Consider the following 22,497-nt stretch of genomic DNA (forward strand, 5'->3'; position numbering starts at 1 on the left):
GGAGCAAAATATCAAAGAACTTACCTAATTTTCTGGTTTGCTCCTCTCCCTCACCTCCATGACTCAGTGAGCATCTGATGGTGGGCACTCCTGTAATTGCTTTTGTAACTTCAAGGCCTAGCATGGTACTTCTCACATAGAAGATACTTCCTAAAAATTTCTAAAAGTTAACCAGATGGCCCAATGCCCACTGTGCAGGAGGTGACATAGGAGCAGAACCCCAAAGGATAAGGAGGAATTTTCCAGGTAGGGAAGAGTAGAAAAGGGGGATGTTGAGCATGTTGGGTGATGGGACTAGCATTAACTTGGATGTTGCCTTCGAGGCAACAGTTTCTGGACTTCCCTGGTGGTCCAGTGGTTAAAACTCCACACGTCCACTGCAGCGGGCATGGGTTCGATCCCTGGTCGGGGAACTAAGATCCCACATGCTGTGCAGTGCATCCCAAAAAAAAAAAAAAAGAGGCAACAGTTTCTGATTCAGTAGATCTTGGGGGAGGTCCAGGAATTTTCTAACAAGTTCTCAGGTGATGGTGAAGCTGCATACCTCTGGGCTGCCTCTAGGATTTAGGAAGGTCTCTTTGGCTTTGAGAACCTTCAAGAGGTACCTGTTTGGCTTACCTCAGGTGGTTTGACTCAGGAGCAAATGCAAGCTGTGGAATCTGAAGACCCAAATGTTAGTCCTGGAATTGACCCATACTTAGAAGTCCTTTGACCTCTGACCTTTGTTTTATTTATCTGAAAATTGGAACAATAATAATAACCACCCCAAAGCATCGTCATGAGGATCAAAAAAGGTCTTTATGATCTCTTAAATGCAATACAAATGTAAGCTGTCACTAATTGCAAACAAGGGGCAGGAAAATGTTAAAAAAAAATCTTCCTAGTCAGAGGCTTTGGGAAATGATTTCATGCTGCTCTCTTAGTGGTGGATTCTCTCCTGAGATGCTTTGCTTTCCTCTACTTTATTTATTGCCATTTGGGGAAATTACCATACTGCTAAAAATGCTTTTTGAAAAAAAAGGTATTATGTGTTATTTTTCAAGGACTGTTGCTGAGTCTTACTTTTGTTTTGTTTTTTGATGCATCTGAGCATTAAGTGTCAGTAATTCAGTCATTATGGTCAGATCTGTTCCTGGCGTGGTAATATTAGCACTCCAAGGCTGTGCTCCCCAGCATTCTGTCAGTGTATTTATAGCACGCTGGAGCAGCTCATCAGCGCCATTGCCTCACTGTGCGAGCTTCCCCAACTCCGTCTTCTAGCTCTCAGAGGTCTTTGTGTGCTATTGTCTCGGTCATGCCTTGCCTATGAAGGCCTCACACACTGTTCTTTCTTCATACCCACAGATTTCTTTGAAGTGTGGTTGTTGGAGTGTTTTGGGGTCTCTGTGACTGGCCAGGAAATCTTTGTGGAACTAGAGGTGTTAATCCCTCACTGTGTGGCATGGGGAAAAGCGCAGAGGCTTTAAGAGTCAGATACACCTTGGTCTGGTCTAGCCTCCACTGCTTATTACACCCATTCTCCAACTTGGTTGCACATTGGACTTAGCTGGGGGGGATTTAAAAACAATAGTTATGGTGGGTCTCACCCTAGAGATACTGATTTATAATTGGTCTGGTGTGGCCTGGGCATCTGGACTTTTAAAACTCCCCAGGTGATTCTACTGAGTTGGAGACCGACTGATTATGGGATCATGAGGCATTACTTAATGGTTCTAGGCGTCAAGTTTCCTTTTATGTAAAATGCGTACAATAACATCTCTCCTATAGCAATGCTGTGGGAGTTATAGATAATACGGGATGCCTTAAGCGGTGTGATTTTGAGGGAGCAGGAAACGCCGAAAAATCTAAAACCCCAACATACTTGCATCATGCTGCCTCTTTTACCGCCAGCATTAGGCCACATCCTAACAACTTCCCCAATTGATCTGGCTCATCACAGACCCCTTGAGGGAATAGCTTTTGAATTCACGTAAGCATATCTGCTGGCCATGGACCTCCTTTGAATCTCTACCTATGGAGCCAGCACAGCTCTCATACCACAAAAGCAGTATTTTAAGGTTGAAGAACATACAGACCTTGTGTTAGGGTTGGGCTCTGCCCCTTTAACAATCTAGATTTCGGACCCTAATTGCAGCCTGTGTGTTCCCTGCTGTAGCTGGCCTTTCTGCCTATAGCTCTGTGAGTGATGGCCCTGCTCAGCATCCCCTCCAACACAGAAGCTATTCCTGCATTATTCAGCCTGTCCAGAGTTCATGTTCCTGCTTCACACCCTGAAGCCTTCATAGCCCAAGCCCTGTCCCTCTCCCGAGGCCTACTCGCATCCCTCAGGTTGAGGTGTGCACTCTCCCCAGCCCAGTGTCTGGCATGCACTTTTGGGTGCTGGGGTCTGACAGATCATTATTTCTGTGCTTGCCTGGTTCCCTGCTTGGCTAAAAGACCCAGGAGATCAGGGGTACAGCCTTCTCAGCTGTCCATCTCCCCAGCACCTAGAACTATTAGTACATATCGGGTGCTCAGGATGTGCTGAATGAGTGAATGAAAGAAGGGTTCCTTATGTACTTACCGTGTATCCCATTCAATTAAAAAACCCATTTTTCGTGAACAAGCTGAAATCTGAAGTTCCCTGTCCCCCACCTACACTCTTAAGTTCTCTTGAATGTAGGTGATGAGTTCCTATTTCTTTACATTCCTCATGGCATCTGGGACGATACTTGGACAACAGTAGGTGCTCAGTGAGCACTTCTTGTCTTGCTCAGGATTAGGGATATGAACTCAAAACGTCCAAAGGAATGACCTAAAACTACATGTTTATTATAGTGCCTCAAAAGAGCATGGACAAGGGCTAGATTTTGCTAATGAGAGTGGTGGTCTCCGAGGGGAAGTGTGCACACCTCAACAAGATCCACTGGGTCTGAGAAGAAAATTTTAGAACTTCTATATATCTTTATTCTTTCCATTGAAAAAATAACTAGGCTATATTGAGTTTTGCTATATAGATGGCCACGGACCCTTCATTTGATCTGCATGGCACATATGAGGCAAGACAGTGTTACCTTCACTGGTTAGTCTTTATTCCATATATTAAAAATAATCTCAGGTCATTTACATATACCTGTAGATTTATGAATTTTATTATTGGTTTAATCCTCACAAAATGGACAAGTGATTTAAAAAATTCTTGTAGAGAAACAGGAATTGAAGCTATTACTAATAGTATAAGCACAAAGCGAATGGGAAAAAAATGGCAGAAGTGGCCCTTCTCCCACTCTAGTTACGCCATCTTGGTTGGCCAGCTGACAAGGTAAAAAACAATGCTGTGCTAACCAGATCTGGGAAGGATATGGTCAAAATATTTTGAAATAGTCAAGACAACCATATGAGATGTTGATTTACATTGACTGTCATTGTATTAACCTAATCCTGTATGGATAATGTGTCTTGAAGAATTAACTAAAAGTGTTTGACGGATTAACTAAGGACTTTGGAAAATATCTTTATTTCATTTTATCTTTCAAAATGTCTATTTCTATATTTGTGGAAAACATTCCTGATATGTTAGTCCATTAGTATATCTCTATATAAATTAAAATGACTATACATATATTTGGGTGTGTATGCTGAAATAAATTTAATTGCTAAGAGTGCATGTCCACTGGGTTAGGATGCCATGCAAATGAGAGTGTGGGTTGTTCTTGACGGGCCAGTTGCCTTCATCATGTCACACTGCTCTCACATGGCTGGCTGACCGAGAGCCATCTCAGGAATGTGTGTTATTGGTCACCATGGTAATGGCACAGCTGGGAGGGGATGGGTCATTAAAAATTCATCATCACTATTGAGTTAGAAATTAACTCAGATCACACATCCTTCTAAGGTCAGGGCATGTTTTGCTTATAGAAAAACAGCAACACTTAAGAAAATGTAACAGATTTAAAAAAATATGTATTATGGACATTACATGAGTGTATGGGGTTGTTCATATGTTTGGAAGTGAACAGCAATGGAAACTAGAATTTACTCTGTCAAACATTTTGTTACTTATTTTAACTTCACAGTAGCCCTATAAGGTAGGGATCATTCTCATTGTATGGCAAAGATAAAATCAGCAAGCTTAAGTGAGTTGCCCAAACTCCCACATCTAGTAGGTTTGCAACCAGGGTGCATATCTAGATAATTGGTATTAGCCAATATATTGCATTTTGTTTCCAAAAGGTAAGAATTCATCTTCATTTTATCAAGTCACTTAATAATTGGAAGTTCTTGACAATTTCTAGACATGAAAGGCTGGGTAACAGTGGACTCCATGTCCAGAGTGGGAAAGCAAAATGTTCACGCTGAGGCCTGGGGCTGGAATTTTCATATCATCTATCTGTATTAGGTGGTGAAAAGCAAGCCAATTTTGGTTGAGCTTATTGACACTGTATCATCTTATGTCATTTCTCAAGTGAAAGTTCTGCAGTTTTGTATGAGCAAGAGGTCCCTCCATGGAGCTTTGCCAACAGATTTTCCCAGGGTGTTCTGCAGAGCATCACATATCAAATTCAACACAACAAATGTGCTTCTCTTTCTGTTAACAGGACTGTTGCCAACTATTTGGTGTGGAGGATGGTTTATTCCAGAATTCCAAACCTAAGCAGGCGCTTTCAGTATAGGTGGCTGGAATTCTCACGGGTACGTTTTAAGAAGATTGCAATGTTACATCACTGGATAACTTCACTTGCTGGAACAGTCTGTATATTAACCAATCCAATAAAAATCATCTTCAGGGATTGGATGAAACAATTCAATTGTTTAAACAGAGGGAGTTTTGCATCTCAAACTCTATTTTTTTTGGCTTTATTTCTTTTTATTGAGGTAAACCTTACATACAGTAAGGTACACTCAAGCTCTTCTTTGATGAGGCTATATATTGAGGGCAATACTTGGGACCATCATGTTGTTTTCGTTCTCCCCTTCTTATCAGTTTATTCCCCTTTCCCCCAGTGTTTTTAAGTGGGTCATTGTAATTATAATTTTAATATTTCTTAGTGATATATTTGTAACTGTCTTTCATTTTCAGTATTCTGAATATTCAAAATATGCATGATATAAGTATTAGATGGTAAAGTTTCATCTTTAATTTAGGGGTAGAGTTTTGTCTTTAACTCTACCTTGATCTTCAGTCTTTTAATTTACCCGAATTCTACTAGGCCAAAGAGGCCTAAGTTTAGTCTCCTCTGAGAAGTGGCTCACCTGCCTGAAACACTTTTCTTCTCCCCCTCCTCACCCAGCTCTGTGATCTTTGCTCCTCTCCCACTCTTGTTCTCCTCTTAACTTACATAGGTGTTACTCTTTGTTTCAGAGGCTTTTGTCTGAGTAATTCTCTTACTAATACAGGGCTTAAGGATTTTGTGGCTTTTTTTTGTTTTAACATTTTAAGAATTTTGTGACTTTAAAAAATGTTTTAAGTTAATTTTATTTCAATTTGGAGTTAAGTAATGGCTAATTTTGTAAGCTATAATTTCATTTAACAGACATTTTAGTTACTAGAGAAAGTGATACGTAGAGTTCTTAGTGGGTCATTACTCTTGAGTAGTAGCACAATTATTTTGGATACATTTTGGCCCTTAAAGTCACTAGAGTATTGAGCTTTATAGAGAACATCATAAAACAACTATATATGTTGAGGTCATATCAAAGGGTTAAGTTACAAAAAAGGTAGATTATATATATGTATCTCTGTGTATTTTTAACTCCCATGGATCACATAAAAGATGGTACCCAGCTGCTTTCTACCCCCACTGTGAAGAGAATAGAGAGGTGTAAGAAGTAGTTTGTGAAAATTTGAGGTTAGGTATGAAGGGATGTTTCTTGAGCATAAAGTGCTAAATGTAATACTGAATTGCCAAAGAAGATTGTAGGATTTCGTTCTCTAGAAGTTTTAAAAATAGATTCATTCATTCCTTACCTCTGAGAGTGGTTGTGTTATCAGAAAGTAGAGGAAGAATAGATGAACTTCATTGTTAATCCCATTTGCTCTGAACCAACAACCTGGATCTAACATCGTTCAAGGGATGCCTCCAGCCACCATTCTCAGAGCCTCCGTCCCTTGCTGTCTGCCTTCACTTTGCATTTTGAGTGCTCCAGACTCCCAACCTGCAAGGGCAATTTAAACGATATTTATTTCTTTGCTTTCATCCCCCAAGAGTAAACCTTTGAGCCCTCCAAGTCCTGCTTTGGAGCTTCCTTACTTGTTTGTAAGTGTTTTCTTGAAATGGTTTAATTGGGACAGATGAGAAAAACATTTACATCTATTTTTTACTTGGTCACCAGTGTGTTCTGTTATGGCACAATGTAAATATGCTTCCTGGGTTGTTCATGGTGGGCATATTTTCCTGGTCTGTCTTGTGAATGTACTTCCCAGAGCAAGGAAACCCTCACTGGGCAGGAGCTTTGATCACCTACTGATGTTAGACCTTTCTTGGTAGAACTTTAGTTCTCAGTAGATGTTAACTACCATCTGGACACTTGGACAGCATCCCCTCTCATCCCTGTTAACTGCAGAAAAGCTATGCTATTGTCCAAATCCTTTGTTTAATGGGGAGAATTGGAAGGAAAGGAGGAATACATTATTATCCACTCTTAAAATATTTTCACTTAGTTTTAAATATAATGGGACAAGCAGAATACTTTTCTTCATCCGATTTTACCTTTGGTGTACTATCTGACACATGTATTTGCGTTGGGGCCTGCAGTGTTTTGTAGACAGTTTCCTTCAGGTTGTTTGAACTTTTTTTCAGTCGTTGGTTTTATCCAAGTGAAGCTCAATCTGGATCAATTATCTCCCACAGGTAATCCAGGGTACCACAACTTTGTTGCCTCAGTGGGACAAGTGTGTCAACTTTATTGAAAGTACGCTCCCTTATGTTGTTGGAAAAATGTTTGTGGATGTACACTTCCAGGAAGACAAGAAGGAGGTGGTAAGCGCTGCTCCCCAGCTGATAAAAACAAGGGCGGTTAACCAGATCTGACATGGATATGGTCAGCAGGCCAATATCAGCCTTCTAGCTCTTCCAGTGACGAATCTAGAGAACAGCTTTGCTTCAAAGAGGAATTCCTGCAGTACCGTATTAATTGAAAACTCAAACTCAAATGTAGAGTGTTATCATGAAAATTAAGAAAATTTAGAAATGAGAAAACAGCATGAAATCATGCCTTTAAGAGTCAGAATTTCTCCTGTAGAGATTAAATGTGTTAGGTCAATGCTTAGGAAAAAAGAGGACCTAAATAATTTTAGGATTGGATGTTTGAACTATTGTAATTACAAAAGGTAGAGATTTCTAGTCAGATTTCTTTGTTTTACAGATGAGGAAGCTGGAGACCCAGTGATGAAGTGATTTGTAATATATTTAACAACTTCTTTTTTTGCCAATTTTATTTATTTATTTTTTGTTCTTCAAAATAAGCAACTTTTTTAAAAATTGAAGTATAGTTGGGCTTCCCTGGTGGCGCAGTGGTTGAGAGTCCGCCTGCCGATGCAGGGGATGCGGGTTCGTGCCCCGGTCCGGGAAGGTCCCACGTGCCGCGGAGTGGCTGGGCCCGTGAGCCATGGCCGCTGAGCCTGCGCGTCCGGAGCCTGTGCTCCGCAACGGGAGAGGCCACAACAGTGAGAGGCCCGTGTACCGCAAAAAAAAAAAAAAAAAATTGAAGTATAGTTGATTTACAATGTTGTGTTAGTTTCTGGTGTACAGCAAAGTGATACAGTTATGTGTATAATAGTTATATATATAATATATATAGTATAATGTAATAATTAGTGATGTTGAGCATCTTTTCATGTGCCTATCGGCCATCTGTGGAGAAATGTCGATTTAGGTCTTCTGCCCATTTTTTGATTGGGTTGAAAACAATTTTTTTATTGAAGTATAGTTGATTTACAGTGTATTAGTTTTGGGTATACAGCAGAGTGATTCAGTTATGCATACATATATATCTATTCTTTTTCAGATTCTTTTCCATCATAGGTTATTACGAGATATTGAGTATAATTCCCTGTGCTATACAGTAGGACCTTGTTGTTTATCTATTTTATATATATATTTGTGTGTATCTAATATATACACACTCCTAATTTATCCCTCTAATTTATCCCTAATTTATCCCTAAACTCCTAATTTATCCCTCTCCCCTTTTCCCTTTGGTAAACATAAGTTTGTTTTCTATGTCTGTGAGTCTATTTCTGTTTTGTAAATAAGTTGATTTGTATAATTTTTTTTGGATTCCACATATAAGTGATATCATATGGTATTTGTCTTTCTCTGTCTGACTTAGTTCACTTAGTATGATAATCTCTAGGTCCATCCATGTTGCTGCAAATGGCATTATTTCATTCTTTTTTATGTCTGAGTAGTATTCCATCATGTGTATATGTGTGTGTGTGTGTGTGTACACCCCACATCTTCTTTATTCATTCATCCGTTGATGGACACTAGGGTTGCTTCCATGTCTCGACTGTTGTAAATAGTGCTATTATGAACATTGGGTTGCATGTATCTTTTTGAATTAGAGTTTTCTCTGGATATATGCCCAGGAGTGGGATTGCTGGATCATATGGTAGTTCTATTTTTAGTCTTTTAAGGAACCTCCATACTGTTCTCCATAGTGGCTGCACTAATTTACATTCCCACCAACAGTGTAGGAGGGTTCCCTTTTCTCCACACCCTCTCATATTTAACAACTATTAAGTGGCTTAGAAGCAAACAAAATGCAGGGATTTTTTTCCCCCTTTCCTTATGCTGTCTTCTAAAAACTAGAGATGTGACATTTATTTCACAGAAAACACTGTCAATTTTTTTCATAAGCTTAAAAAGAAATCCTTTTATTTTGTAAATTTCTAAATATATATAGAAAGAGCATTGTAATCAACTTCCATGTACCCACAATCTGTGGCTATTTGTAATTGTCGTAGTGGTGTTAATGGCCCAACCAGATAAATCCACTAATAAAAGCTGAGGTTTAATTTCATTCATTTACTCAACAAATATTTGTTGAACATCTGTTATATACTAGACACTGTTCTAGGCACTTGGGATACAACAGAGAACAAAGATCCCTGGCCTCATTGAGATGACATTCTATTGGTGAGGGTAGACAAAAAAATCAATACAGTGCATACATTAACAAGTGTATTAGAAGATGATAAAGACTCTGGAAGACAGAAGAATGAGATCAGGGTAAAGACGACAAATCGGGATTGCTGGAAGGTATGAATATGTGGGGGTGGATTGTAGGATTAAATAGGATGATCAAGGAAAGCCTCATTGTGAAGATGACATTTGGCAAAGATTTGAAGGAGGTGAGAGAATTAGATATGGCATCTATCTGGGGGAAGAGTGTTCTTAGCAGATGGAACAGTTAGTGCAAAATCCCTGAGGCAGGGATGTGCCTGGAGTGGTCAGGGAAGAGCAGGGAGGTCCACGTGGCTGGAGCAGGGTGAATGAGGGTGAGAGAAGTAGGCACTGAGGTCAGAGCAATAACAGGGATGGTGTGGCATTTTATAATCCTTGTAGAACATTGTAAGAATGTTGGCTTTTACTCTGAGTCAAGTGGGGAGCTAATGCAGGCTTTTTAGCAGAGGCCTGATGTGACTTATGTTGAGAGGATCGCCCTGGCTGCTGTGTTGAGAAGAGATTGTATCAGGTCAAGAATGGAAGCAGGGAGGCCAATTAGGAGACTATCAGAGGGACCAGGCCAGAGATGATGGTGGCTTGGACCAGGTGGTAGCTGTGGAAGCTGTGAGAAGGGGTTGCATTCTGAATACATTCTGAAAGATAGAACCAGCGCAGTTTGCTGACAGATCTGTTGAGGGATCTGAGAGTAAGAGCTCTGAGTCTGATTAAATGGAAATACGGAGGTGCTATTAACTGAGAAGAGGAATACTGTGGGGAGGATCAGGTTTGGAAGGCAGGATCAGGAGTTCAGTTTCAGCCATGTTGAATTTGAGATGTTATCAGACTTCCAGGTGGAGATGTCATGGAGGTAGTAGGGTATGAGTCTTGAGTTTAGGACAGAGGTTGGGGCTGAAGGTTGGAGGAGAGAGGAGGAGTGAAATGGTTGTCCAGGGGAGTGGGAGACTGAGTAAACTGAGGAAATGTAGTATGGCTGCTCTAGGTGAAGTTGGAGGTCATGAATTTTAAAAAGTCTCCTCATTTTGGCTGTGTTCTTCTCCATGTGTTTCAGCTACACTGGAGGAGAGGGTCTATTTTAAAATAGAAATTTCAATTTAGCTAGGTTTTTTTTTTCTGATGTACATTTTCTTTGTGAAGAATTATATTTTACAAATGGCATGAAGCACAATATCTAGGTATGATTAACTAATGTAGGGGAGGAAAAAGAATTTTTTTCTCTACTATTCTAGGTTCCTGGCTGAGACCCTCCTGTAATAAAAGATTAATAGGAGAAAACCAAATAAGTTTAATAACATGTGTACCTCTTCTACTCAGGAAAACTGAGTAACTCCCAGAAATGGCCCAAGCTACCACCTTAAATTCCAAGTCCAGCTAAAGACGAAAGAAGATGTTGAGCACTGGGAGAAGCCAGTTGTGGGCACCAGACAAAATGCAGTAAATAAGGGCATGGCTGTGATGCAGACTTAAGTCCTTGCCGTCTCCATTGCTAAGAGTTTCTAGAGATTTAGTCATGCTCCTCCTCTTGGTACAGAGAGGGAGACACCCTTACAATGGAGTTTACCCTTATAAACATTCATTTCTCTCACAAAAGGGTGATTTCTACTGTTTTCAGGACAATTCCTATGTCTGCAGCCTCTCAAAAATAATCAGCCCCAAATAATCAATATGCCAAAGGGGCATATTTGGGGATGGTATATTTTGCTTCCCTTCGCTAATAACAATCCATCGTAGTCAGTCAGATATGAATATGTAAGCACCTTGGGTGCAGGTGGTCATTAAACATTGAATTTAAAGGCAAAGAAATAAAAAAGTCTGTTAAGCCATGATAATTCCACTGGTTGGTATTATGTGTTGATATGTATTACAACTATGTATTATGTGCTGAGGTTTGCTTCGGAATGCCGTACATCTAAGCACATTTACTTGGATTTTTTTCTGTCTTTTGATACTTTGGAGAATTTTATGCCAAGTTCGAGACTTTATATTTGAACCTGTAAGTACTCTTCTTGTAAATAATTCCACTGAAGAATTAATGTCTTATTTCAAAATACTGAGTATTCCCATTGTGTTTTCTTTCACTCCTTGGTTGGAGTAAATGGATTGAGAATTTATCAGATAATCACAGTGGTAACATTGTAAGCCCTGGGAAGGATATAAAAACAATTAAGGGGTAATGGAGGTGTTTTTATATAGCAGGATTTTTTTTTTGGCAGTAGAAGAATTTTAAGTAATACGAAAGGTGTGTGGATTAATTTGTTTGTCTCAGTTTTGGTGTGAAAGTCCCTTTTTCATGTGTCAGGATGTGACAAGTAAAGTTGATTTTGGCACTTCCCCCCTTATTTTGATGTACGTGGGACGTGAAGGTAGTGTGATAGTTACACAGATACTCATTTATTTTACATAAAATTATTTGCCTCCCTTAAGCAGAAGCTATTTGCCTCAGGGAATACTTAAGTTGGAAACTTATAAGAGTAATATGTGGCTTTTTATAGCCGTGTTACAAGGCTCTCATCCAAGAACCAGCTGGAACCACTGATTTACTTGAAAAACATTCTCTATTATTAGCTACAATCCAAAGAGAAAAACAAAAATATCCCCAATGGCACAAATTCCAGAGACACTAACTCAGAGGGGTGGGTGCCATTGTTTTATTTTCAAAAACAGTTGTTAAGCAAATGAATACAGTCAGAAGGTTAAACTTCAGGTATTTCTCAAACTTTAATGTGTACAGGAATCACTGAACGATCTGGTGGTTAAAATGCAAAATCTCACTGCATTTTAACTGGGTCTGGGGTAGGACCCAAGAATTTGCATAACAAGCTCCCAAGCAGTGCTGACACTGCTGGTCTAGGGACCACACTTGGAGTAGCAAAGGCCTTTGCATCATTCATGTGTTTGCAGTCACCACCAAAAAACAGCTCTGGCAATTCATGTGAGCAGGGCAGGCATTTGACTCAGGGCAGCAGTACATCGTTTGCTAAAGCCTGTTGCATTAGTGCAAGTAATCGCTTCAATTTTCAGATCATAGAAAATTTCCCCGATTCAAATTGCTTTAAGTGGACTGTGCCAAACCCCGGGTGTGAGGGCCTTCAGGCTGCTTTTTAGTTCTGCTTTTTTTGTTGTTGTTTTTTTCCTCTGAGCTATTTAGTTTTCCTTTGAAAACTGATACCTGGGTTCCTCTAAGAGACTTTGTGCTTCTCCTCAGTATTTCTGTTTTTAACAGCCTCTTTTTTTTAATAAATTTATTTTGGGGGGCTGCGTCGGGTCTTCGTTGCTGTGTGCAGGCTTTCTCTAGTTGCAGCGAGCGGGCGCTACTCTTCGATGCAATGTGTGGGCTTCTCCTTGGGGTGGCTTCTCTTGTGGAGCACGGGCTCTAGGTGTGCAGGCTTCAGTAGTTGTAGCACGCGGGCTCAGTAGTTGTGGCTCGCAGGCTCAGTAGTTGTGGCTCGTGGGCTCTAGAGTGCAGGCTCAGTAGTTGTGGCACATGGGCTTCATTGCTGCACGGCATGTGGGATCTTCCCAAACCAGGGCTCAGACCCATGTCCCCTGCATTGGCAGGTGGATTGTTAACCACTGAGCCACCAGGGAAGCCCTCTGCAGCCTCTTAATGGCAAGTTGGCCCAACTGCCTCTGGTTGGCACCCTTTGTTATAGAGAGGGTGGGAGGAGCAGTTCACTTTGGGGTTTCCTTCGTAGCGGTGAAGGCATCCTCCCTCACTCCCCCAAAATACCTCTCTTCCTTTTTCATTGGGGAAAACACACAATTTTACATTACTATTTCCTTGTGACTTCCCACATGCGAGTCTGCACGTGCACACAGCCACATTCATGTACAGTCATATTTATTCACTCACACATAACAATGGGAGTTTTACAAATTTAATTAGAAACGGGAAGAATAGCATGTAGAAAAAGGAGAATCCTTCCACAGAAAGCCACCTAAAGAGGCCACATGGAACAATCTCGTGCCTATCAGATAGTGAGCCAGGGCCTTAATCCATGTGGGACTGGCTGCAGACTTTACTTGAATCAGAGGGACAGGCCAGTGGAGTGAGAGTAGGGAGTTGCAGAACTCTTTGGACGGTGGTTGTCTTTGTTACCTAAAGTAGCACTATCCAGTAGAACTCGGTATGAGCCATGTATGTAATTTTACATTTTCTACTAGCCTTATTTAAAAAGTAAAAGGAAACAGGTGAAATTAATTCTAATAATATATTTTGCTTAACCAAATATATCCAAAATATTGTCATTTCAACAAGTAATTAATGTAAAATTATTAATGCAATAGTTTGTATGCCTTATTTAACACTCAGTCTTTGAAACCCCATGCATATTTTTATAGCACATCTCAGTTCGGACTAACCCCATTTCAAGTGTTCAGTTGCCATGTGTGGCTATTGGACAGTGCCTGTCTAAAGAACTGAAGAGTTCAAGCCCTGCCTGGAGTTCAGCATGGCAGGGCTCAGTCCCTGGGTGAGTGGGTGCTAGTAGCCAGGAAGGTCCCTGAGAAGGTGGAGTTGTTGGTGTCTGACCAACTGGGTTTCTCAGAGTGCTCTAATGTTGAGAGGGGAAGGACTCAAGCAACCCCACACGAGATTCATGGCCTGGGAACAGGGGTGGGAGTTGGAGTCAAGCTAGTACTTGGTGAGGATGTTTCAGATTCTCTGGGATACCAGCTTAGAGGAGGAAACAAATTCTAGACTGTACTCTGAGGTAAGCACCTTGGAGGCTTGGTTCTCATTGGCTCAGGGACCAGCTGGTGTGGAGTCTGCAAGTCAAGGATGTTCAGTGCCTGAAAGGTGCAAAGGACTGAGTCAAGGCGAAAGTCAGGGGTTCCGAGCTCAAATACCCTCACAGCCAGTGAGGAACATTAAATAACGTACAGGAGTAAAGCTGGCTGGGTGTCAGCAAAAGCCAGGGCAGGTGCAGTGATGAGTGACAGCTGACCCTGGGCCTCGGTGTCTGGGACCCAGTAGTGATGAATAGGAATGGATGTGATATTCAGGATTCAGCTCAGGCTCTTTTCATGCCGGATGCCTGCCGAGGGTTGCTCGGTTTCTGTTTTTTTGTTTTTTGAGAGAAGTCAGAAATACGGACTTGTATGTGAAATATCCTACATTTTAAATCTTGGCCAATACTTTGGAGGCCAAACTGAATATGTCCCTGGGATACCATTTTGTGGCTTTTACACTAACATTTTCTCTCCAGTTTTCAGACCCAAAGTCATGACCGTGTCTGTCAGAGAACTTTTTAAGTTTTGCAATCTTATTTAGAAGATCATGCATAGTTTAAAAATACAGCATATTAGCTAATCATTTAACAGGTTGCTTTTGTGGAAAGTTATATGAAGGGTATGAAAGTAGAACTCTCTCAGAGAATCCATGGTGTATTGTCACTGTAAATAGAGATGATGGCTCTCATCCTACTGTGACAAACCCTGATCTGTAGGCTCATGACCTAAATGACAGGTGAGAGATTTAGGGGTATGTGTGTACGTGGGGAGGGATGTCTAAAGTTGGTACTTGTTTTTCTCTTCCATTTTTAAATTATTAATGATAATTTATATCTGTAACGTATGAGTAAATGCCCCAGATAGATATCAGTGTCCACGGTAGGCACACGAAGATCCCAACGATGGCTATATAATGTTTTAAAAATCTGATGATGATAATAAGGTAGCTAACTTTTACTGATATTTAGTTGGATGTCTGGTACGCATTCTATAAGAGCTTTCGATGCGTTAACTCGTTTAGTCCTCGCGGTGGCCCTGTAATTGCTATTATTGCCCTCATGTTTCCAGATGAGGGCACTGAGGCTCCAAGAGTTTAAGTAAATTCCCCGAGGTCACACGGCCTGAACATGCTTTAGGTGGGGTTCAAGTCCGAACACTCTAGCTTTAAGTCAGTGTTCTGTTCCCTTGCTTCTCTCTGAAAAACACTTGAATCTTCACCATTTTTGTGACTGGCATGAGGAGACCAGTCATAATGAAGAGACTTCTTAGTGGCTTGTCCTATAATTGATTCACCCTTATCAGGAAGTTACTTATTCATGTATTAAGATCTTATACAAATAAAAGGCACATATTTCCTATTTCTTAGCATTTTAGAGGTAGGGAACAGTTGGAATAGGTTTTGCTTCTAGTAGCATTCTAATATTTTAAAGACAAATAGAGTGAAAGCTTAATCAGTTTGAGTCTAACCAGGTGACATTGCATTTTTTTGTGTTCATAGAATTTTCAGAAGAAACAGGGAAACAGTAAGAAACAAGCTGATTATCAGAGATTTCATCTAAGAGCAGCATTTGAGGTTCATCTTTGGCTCAGTCCACACACTGAGCTCAGTTTCCAGTATTTCCTACATATATCATTCTGAGGAGTGATCCCTGATGTTTGGAATGATGACCTAAGGCTCTGTAAGGTTTCTTCATCAAAACAGTCTTTAAAATGTTCACCATTTTTTTGGGTTACTAAGGCAGAAATGTAAACATACACGTCAAAGAAAAATTTTCTATCGTGTTGATGCAAAGGAGAAAAGGATCTTTCCGTTTTATGCTTTGAATTGTAGTTTCTAGAAAATTCAAGGAAATTGGAGTTCCCATTTGAACATTTTGTCTGAGCTAAGTTATTAAACCACATAATTTTATTTCATTATAGATACTCTCCCCAAATTACTTATCTTTATTCATATATCTCAGCTCTGCCAATAGGCATTTTATTGCTGTTCTCTCAAATTATCTGTTTTTGTTGTAGGGTGAACCCTATTAAAGAAAAAAATATTCTGATACTTGTTAAAATGATAAGGAAGACTTTATTCAGGAGTATTGCAAAGGATGTCAAGACTTTCCAAGTAGGTGAGAGAGATCGGGCTCAACTGTGAACATGGCAGAGACAGCTGGGGGTTGGCCAAGGAGCAGGGTGAAGGAGGCAGTGGATGGAAAATGACTAAGAGGAAACGTTCAAAGGTCAGGGGACTTTTTCTGAAGGCAGGCCAGGATGCACAGATATCAAGGGTGGGGGATGAGGAATCTGACAGATATGGAGGGTGCTCAGATATCAAGTGTGGAGGGGGTTCTCTCTAAACTGACTTACCGGGATTCTTGGTAAAACTGGGCTGTGCGGGCCTGGCACAGGGCTTAGATGAACCTGGCTAAAGGTTGGTCAACGAGAGAGTTTTTGTCAACACTCAAATCAAAGATAAAGTCACTGGTCTCTTATTATACATGAAAACATTCTGTACGCAGAAGGTTAATTTAGTTAAAGAGGAACGAATCTTTTATTATACTTTAGATTGAGATTTTGTTAAGTGAAGAATTAAAGCTTTATTTACTGTGTAAAACAATTCACTGATTTCTCCTGTACTCTAGTAGCTGATTCCTTTTTCTCTTTATGGTAAGGACATCGTTCATGTCCCCAAGTAATGCCATGGATGACCTAGAGTATCGTCCAGTTTTCTGAGTGCTCTGGATGAGCAATTCTGGTAGTAATTCTTATCCCAAGAACGGGTTTCTCCTCCCATCCCATACTGCTGCAGCTGGTGCCGAAGACTTAAGTACCCACATGGGTCCAATTGCAGTGGTGGAGTTTGAACTTGCAACCTCCATGCACTAGGAGTTCACCTCATTAGTTAGCCAAGATAATTGAATTGATGTACTTCCATTAATATTCAAGTTCTCCAATTCCCTTGCTCACCGTTTTTCTCAGTGGTTGAATAAATGAGATGTAACTCTAACGTTAGTGGCAGAAGTCACTTGAAAGTCAGTGTCATGCATCATAGCAATGCCTTTATACCGAGGGGTTCTTGGTTCCTTACAGATGCTGTTACAAGAGTTGCTCTCAGTATAGCCATTGTACTGATAAAGATAAAGCTCCCTTCAACACAAGTCATGCAAAGTAAAGGATATTCTATCTGGCTATCAAGTGTCCCTGTTTCCGTTTGCCTAGGCAATGGTGTCAGCTATTATATCAATCAGTTTCTCTGGGTCTTTGCAGAAGATCCGTCTGAATTAAGGCAAAACAAACTGATGTGAGTTTTAAAGGGCTTTTAAAATACAGTTATAAAATATTGACCTTATTAAGAAATTACATCTGATTTTCTGAAAACTTGCATTAGCATCTCATAGCCCAGTTGTGTTCTTATCATTTGGGGCAAATTAACCTCTTTGTTTCTCTGTCTTCCTGTTTATGAATGGTACACAAGGTTTTGCTGCTATAGTAATGCTGTGTAACACTCAGCCACAAAACTTCAGTGGCCTTCACCAATTAGCAGTTGATGTTGATGCACCTGGAGTGGGTTGGTGGTTCCCCTGGGCAGCTCTGCTTATTTTCGCGTGGTTTGTCTAATGTCTGGGGGTTGGCTGGTCTAGGCTGGCTTCAGCAGAGGTGGCCAGGATGACTTGGCTCTACTCCGAGTATTGTACTTCCTTCAGCCTCTAGCCTGGGCATGTTCTCATAGCGATGGCAGAGGTGCAAGTGAGCAGGCGGAGACACGTGAGGCTTCCTGAGGCCCAGGCTCAGGACTGGCATAGTGTCATGTCTGCATTCTGTTCACCAAAGCAAGCCACAAGGCCAGTCCAGAATGACAGAGCAGGGAAATAGACGCTGCCTTTTTAGTGAAAGGTCCCACAGCAAAGAGCATGGATACAGGAATGGGGGTATAGAGTTAAAAGCCATCGTTGCAGTGAATCATAGATAGGGATACAAACAGTACCTACTTCGCTGTTTTGTGACGAGGACTGAGTGAGATAATCCACGTAGAAGGCTTAGCACATGCCTGGTGCATAGTGAGTGCCCAGTGAATGTCAGCTACTGTTACTACTGTGTGCCATGCCTAAGATTAATCATGAAGAGAGAATGCATACTATCTATCAAAGAACTGTGGCAACTCTCCTGCATTGAGATCTCTTCTTTCTAATTTCTCTTCAAAAGAGTGAGTGTGAGGCAGGCACCTGGGGGATTGCTGTTCCTAGTCCTGCATATATGCCCAGTGTAGTAGCTTTCAGTTGGGATAAAGATGCTTTTATGGCTGGTGCCCTAGCCACATTCCAGAACCAGCCCTATCGTTTAATGCTTAAATCTGGCTCATAAGAGAGTCTCATGCAACTACTCAAGGAGCCAAATATAATTTCTATAACAGATCCAGGTTTCACAACTCTCTACGGGCTAAATCTTATTACAGCAAATGTCATAAGACCCCAATCCTGACAGCTGTTTTTAAGCAACCTTTGGTAAAATGACATCCAGCAAAACAAGTAATTCAGAAAGGTCATTGGGAATTCTTTTGAAATAAGTGTGGACACTACTCTTGCCCTTGTCCTTGAGTGTGCTGCCACGATGGTGACACATTTGGGCCGCCTTTCTTGTTTGTGGTCTCTATCTTTGGATAACATTGGACACTGTTGCCTTTGCCACTTATTATTGGCCACAGTCTTGTCAAGCAGATCTGATCAGGCCTGTGGGCTGCGGAGACCCTGTCCTGGAAATTCATTGGCTGAAAGAAAGCACTTAGGCCCTCCAACAGAGCCGAGTTTTGGATGTGACCAGGGAGAATTCCTTGCTGGAGGGAGTTTACCCACAGCCAAAAGCTAGACCATTATGAGACTGGTTGACTTCTAAATATTATTCTGGTTTCTGATCCGTTCCCTCGAAGAGTAGGAAAGTGGGAAACAGAAAAAGATGAGTTAGAAAATCAGAGCACAGTCTCTCTGTTCATATCCAGTAAATAGGATTTTACTCTTATTACCTCCACCCCAGCCTTATGCTTTTTGATAAGAGGACATGGTAAACTGCCCCACCAGACTGACATGCTTTATAGCATGTCTGGGGCCCAAATAGCTTGACATTTTTTTCTTTCGCCAACATTTTAAATAGCTACGCAAGTTTGTTAATCCTGACAAACTGGTATGATTTGTTTTATCATACCAGCTTGCTTGGCTGCCAGAAACTGAGGGTTTCCTAACTATCCTTAGTTTTTCTGGCTTTACCACTTCTCCCACCTTAACATGGGTCTCTTCTTTACTTCTTATTTCAATGCCATTATTATATTTTTATCAGGAGCCAATTCAAAGTTGTTCTCATAAATACAGTATAAATAATGAGTCAGTGGATAGTTAACATTTATTAGTGCATTGATTTATTTAATGTCTGTGTTTCTAGTGAAGTGACAGTTGCCAGAAAGAAAAGTTTTAGGAACTTCCCTTAAATTGCAGCCCATTTCTTCCAGGTTAACCGCATGAATTATTGATAATAATTTTTGTTTTTCACATTCACTCGTCACGTGGTTATAATTTAAGGAACCATGTCTTGCTCTAGACCAGTGAGGAGACTGGAGACGTTTTAATGTTATGTTTTATTAAGATATTACATATAATTTCTGAATATATTAGAGAGGAAAATCTCTTCAACATTATGCTTTTATTTAAGAATTTCATTAAAATTACTTTAAGATTAATGCATATAATCACCTTGAAGATTGTTTTTCTTCTTCAAGAACTCTATCAGCCTATAGCTATTTCTATCATATATAATATATATGTATATACATATATTAATATTTTTAAACCATTCTTAGGCATCTGTTCTGTACCACGTTGGCATCATCAACCTCAGAATGGACTGGGCTAACTTACTGAGTCATTTGAGTTCCACTGAAGTTTATATTTGGAATAACTGCTGGAATAACTGTTATACATTAGCATGTATAAAAGATATTTGATTAAATTTCATTTCTTTGCTAGATACCCCCTGGAGGTTTTGAAAAACATAAATCAACTTCTATTTATTGAACATCTGCTACATGTATCGTATGAAATCATACCATGTGAAAAATCATATCATGTAAGATGTGAAATCATAAAACTAACAGTGGTGAGATATGAAATCATAAAACTAACAACTTTAAATTTGCAGAACACCATAGGGGAAGAAAAATTATTTTTCCCTTTTACCTCCTAGGTTCTTGGCTAAGATCCCTCTGTAATGAAAAGACAGATTAACAGGAGAAAGAGAGAGGTTTAATAACATGTATACCTCCTGTATACATGAGAGAGACCCAGGAAAACTGAGTAACTCGCCAAAATGGCCCAAGTCATCACCCTAAATACCATCTCCAGCTAAAGTCAAAAGATGTTGTTGTCGGGGGAGGGAAGCCAGTTATGGGAGGTTACCAGGCAAAGCACGATAAACAAGGGTAATGTTGTTATACAGATGTAAGTTTTGACTTCTCCACTGATAAGAGTTTCTAGAGATTTAGTCATGACATCTTCCTGGTACAGAGAGGGAGACACCCTCTCAAATGGAGGTTTCTCCTGTAAATGTAAATGTCTCTTACAAAAGAGTAACTTCTCTGTTTTCTGAGCTTTTTCTAATCTGCTGTTCCTTAAAAATAACCTAAAATCTAAAATAATCCTCATGCCAAAGAGGTATGTTTTGGGGTGGCAAATTCTGCTCCCCTTCAACACTTCTTAGTTGCCTTACATATTCATGATCTCATTTGATCTAAATCATGATTCCTGTCTTCGAAGCTTATGGATTTCTTGGGGAGATCAAATAAACATAAATGGCAATTAAATACACACCTATATTGTTCTGAATATAAGCCTAATAGGAACTCAGAGAAGGGACTGAAAGTGTGGGTTTAAGTGTTTGGGATTCATTGGTATGAGGTACGATCTGAGTTGGCCATGTAGGATTTCTTTGTCACCAGAGACAAAGCTTTGAAGGAAACTACAACTGACAGTGGGGTGAACTGACCCCTTTTGTTATCGAGCCAAACTCGATGTGTGGTAAAGTCAATCTACAGACACTGGGTTGTGGTGAAGGGAAGTACAGCATTTATTTGCAGGGAGAATGGGCAGCTAAAGCTCAAAAGACCCATACTCCTTGATGGCTTTTGGGCAAGCGTTTTTATTTTACTTACTTACTTACTTATTTATTTATTTATTTTTTACATTTATTGTGCACTTTATTTATGTTATTATTACATTGTCATATATAATGAATTAGTTATACAACTCACCCTAATGCAGAATCAGTGGGAGCCCTGAGCTTGTTTTCCTGCAACTAGATGGTCCCATCTGGGAGTGATGGGAGACAGTGACACCCGAAGTGTGTTGCTTCTGTCCAGTCTCCTCCGTAAGATGCAGCTTAACTGTCACTTGCCACTCACTGGTAGGGTTTTGATACGAGTCTGCAAGCAGTTGATTTATTATGGTCTCTGTGCAGTCAAACCTCTCTGCTAATGATAATCTGTATTTGCAGCCACTCCCCAGCACTAGCATCACTGCCTCAGCCCCACTTCAGATCATCAGGCATTAGATTCTCACAAGGAGCGCGTAACCTAGATCCCTCACGTACGCAGTTCACAGTAGGGTTGGGCAAGGGTTTTTAAATGCAACATTAGGGGTGAGGGTTGCAAGGTGTGTGATCAGCTTGTGGACATTCTTCTGATTGGTTGTTGGTGAGGTAACAGGGTGATGTTTTGAGAATCTTAAGCATCAGTCTTCTGGTTCCAACCAATCTGAGGTCTGCATGCTTATGGTCAGCAGTTTCCATCTGGTGGGGCTCTGGTTTCTGTAAACCAACTCAAAGATATGTGTCAGATTGTTATCTGTATCCCTTGAGGAGGAACTAGGAGTCCTTTGACTCTGTTTTATGGCTGAAGTATTGTGTAAGCTATCGTAACTTTTTGCTTGATTGCTTTGACTTTGTTTCTGCGTTCTGTCACTTCTCTAATTATTAACTGCTTAAATTTGCTCTTTGGAACTCAGGGGAAGGCCGGCGAGACTAAAGCTTTTTTTCCAAACAAGAAGTGGGGGACACGGAGGGGGGGTCTGTCACCAGGAAGGCCATGCAGGGTCCTGCTTGGTTTCACGTCTTCTCAAAGCGGTATTAGCATATGTCCCTTTAAATGCATTAATAGAACCATCTTGACCCATATATATAGAACACAAAGTTCCTATGTCCATGTGAGGGGAGGGAGGATAAGGAGAGGTCAAAAGAAGAGCAGGTGAGACAATTTTAATGCACTAAGATAGGAGAATCTCATTAAAAAAAACCTTTCCTGAAGGGTACCAGGTGTATGTATATGTGTATGTGACTCACCAGTGTCTGATGTAGAATGCTGTGGGCAAAACCCTGGAGTGCAAAGAATGAAAAGGGGAACCCACTTTTAAATAGCATTGGTTGAGGGAAAGAACTAAAAACTGCCCATATACTGACCAAATAAACTGTATTTTCTCAGTGTGGGTCCATAAAATCTGAGATAAGTAGATGCTTAACAAAATGCTGCTTTACATGGAGGGCTCTTACTCTGAATGTGGCAGATTTTACCATAATA

General features: G+C 40.4%; 1 protein-coding gene across 1 annotated transcript in view; it reads left to right on the plus strand.

Annotated features, from left to right (window-relative positions):
- PHEX (phosphate regulating endopeptidase X-linked) overlaps positions 1 to 22,497 on the plus strand; it is a 198,819-nt gene that overhangs the window by 60,478 nt on the left and 115,844 nt on the right. Inside the window, exons 10-11 of the mRNA XM_004283074.4 lie at positions 4,578 to 4,671; positions 6,831 to 6,959. Of these exons, the coding sequence (XP_004283122.1) occupies positions 4,578 to 4,671; positions 6,831 to 6,959 (223 nt within the window). The remainder of the gene's footprint in view (positions 1 to 4,577; positions 4,672 to 6,830; positions 6,960 to 22,497) is intronic.

The sequence above is a fragment of the Orcinus orca genome, chromosome X (genome assembly GCF_937001465.1).
Source record: "Orcinus orca chromosome X, mOrcOrc1.1, whole genome shotgun sequence".
NCBI classification, from domain to species: Eukaryota; Metazoa; Chordata; class Mammalia; order Artiodactyla; family Delphinidae; genus Orcinus; species Orcinus orca.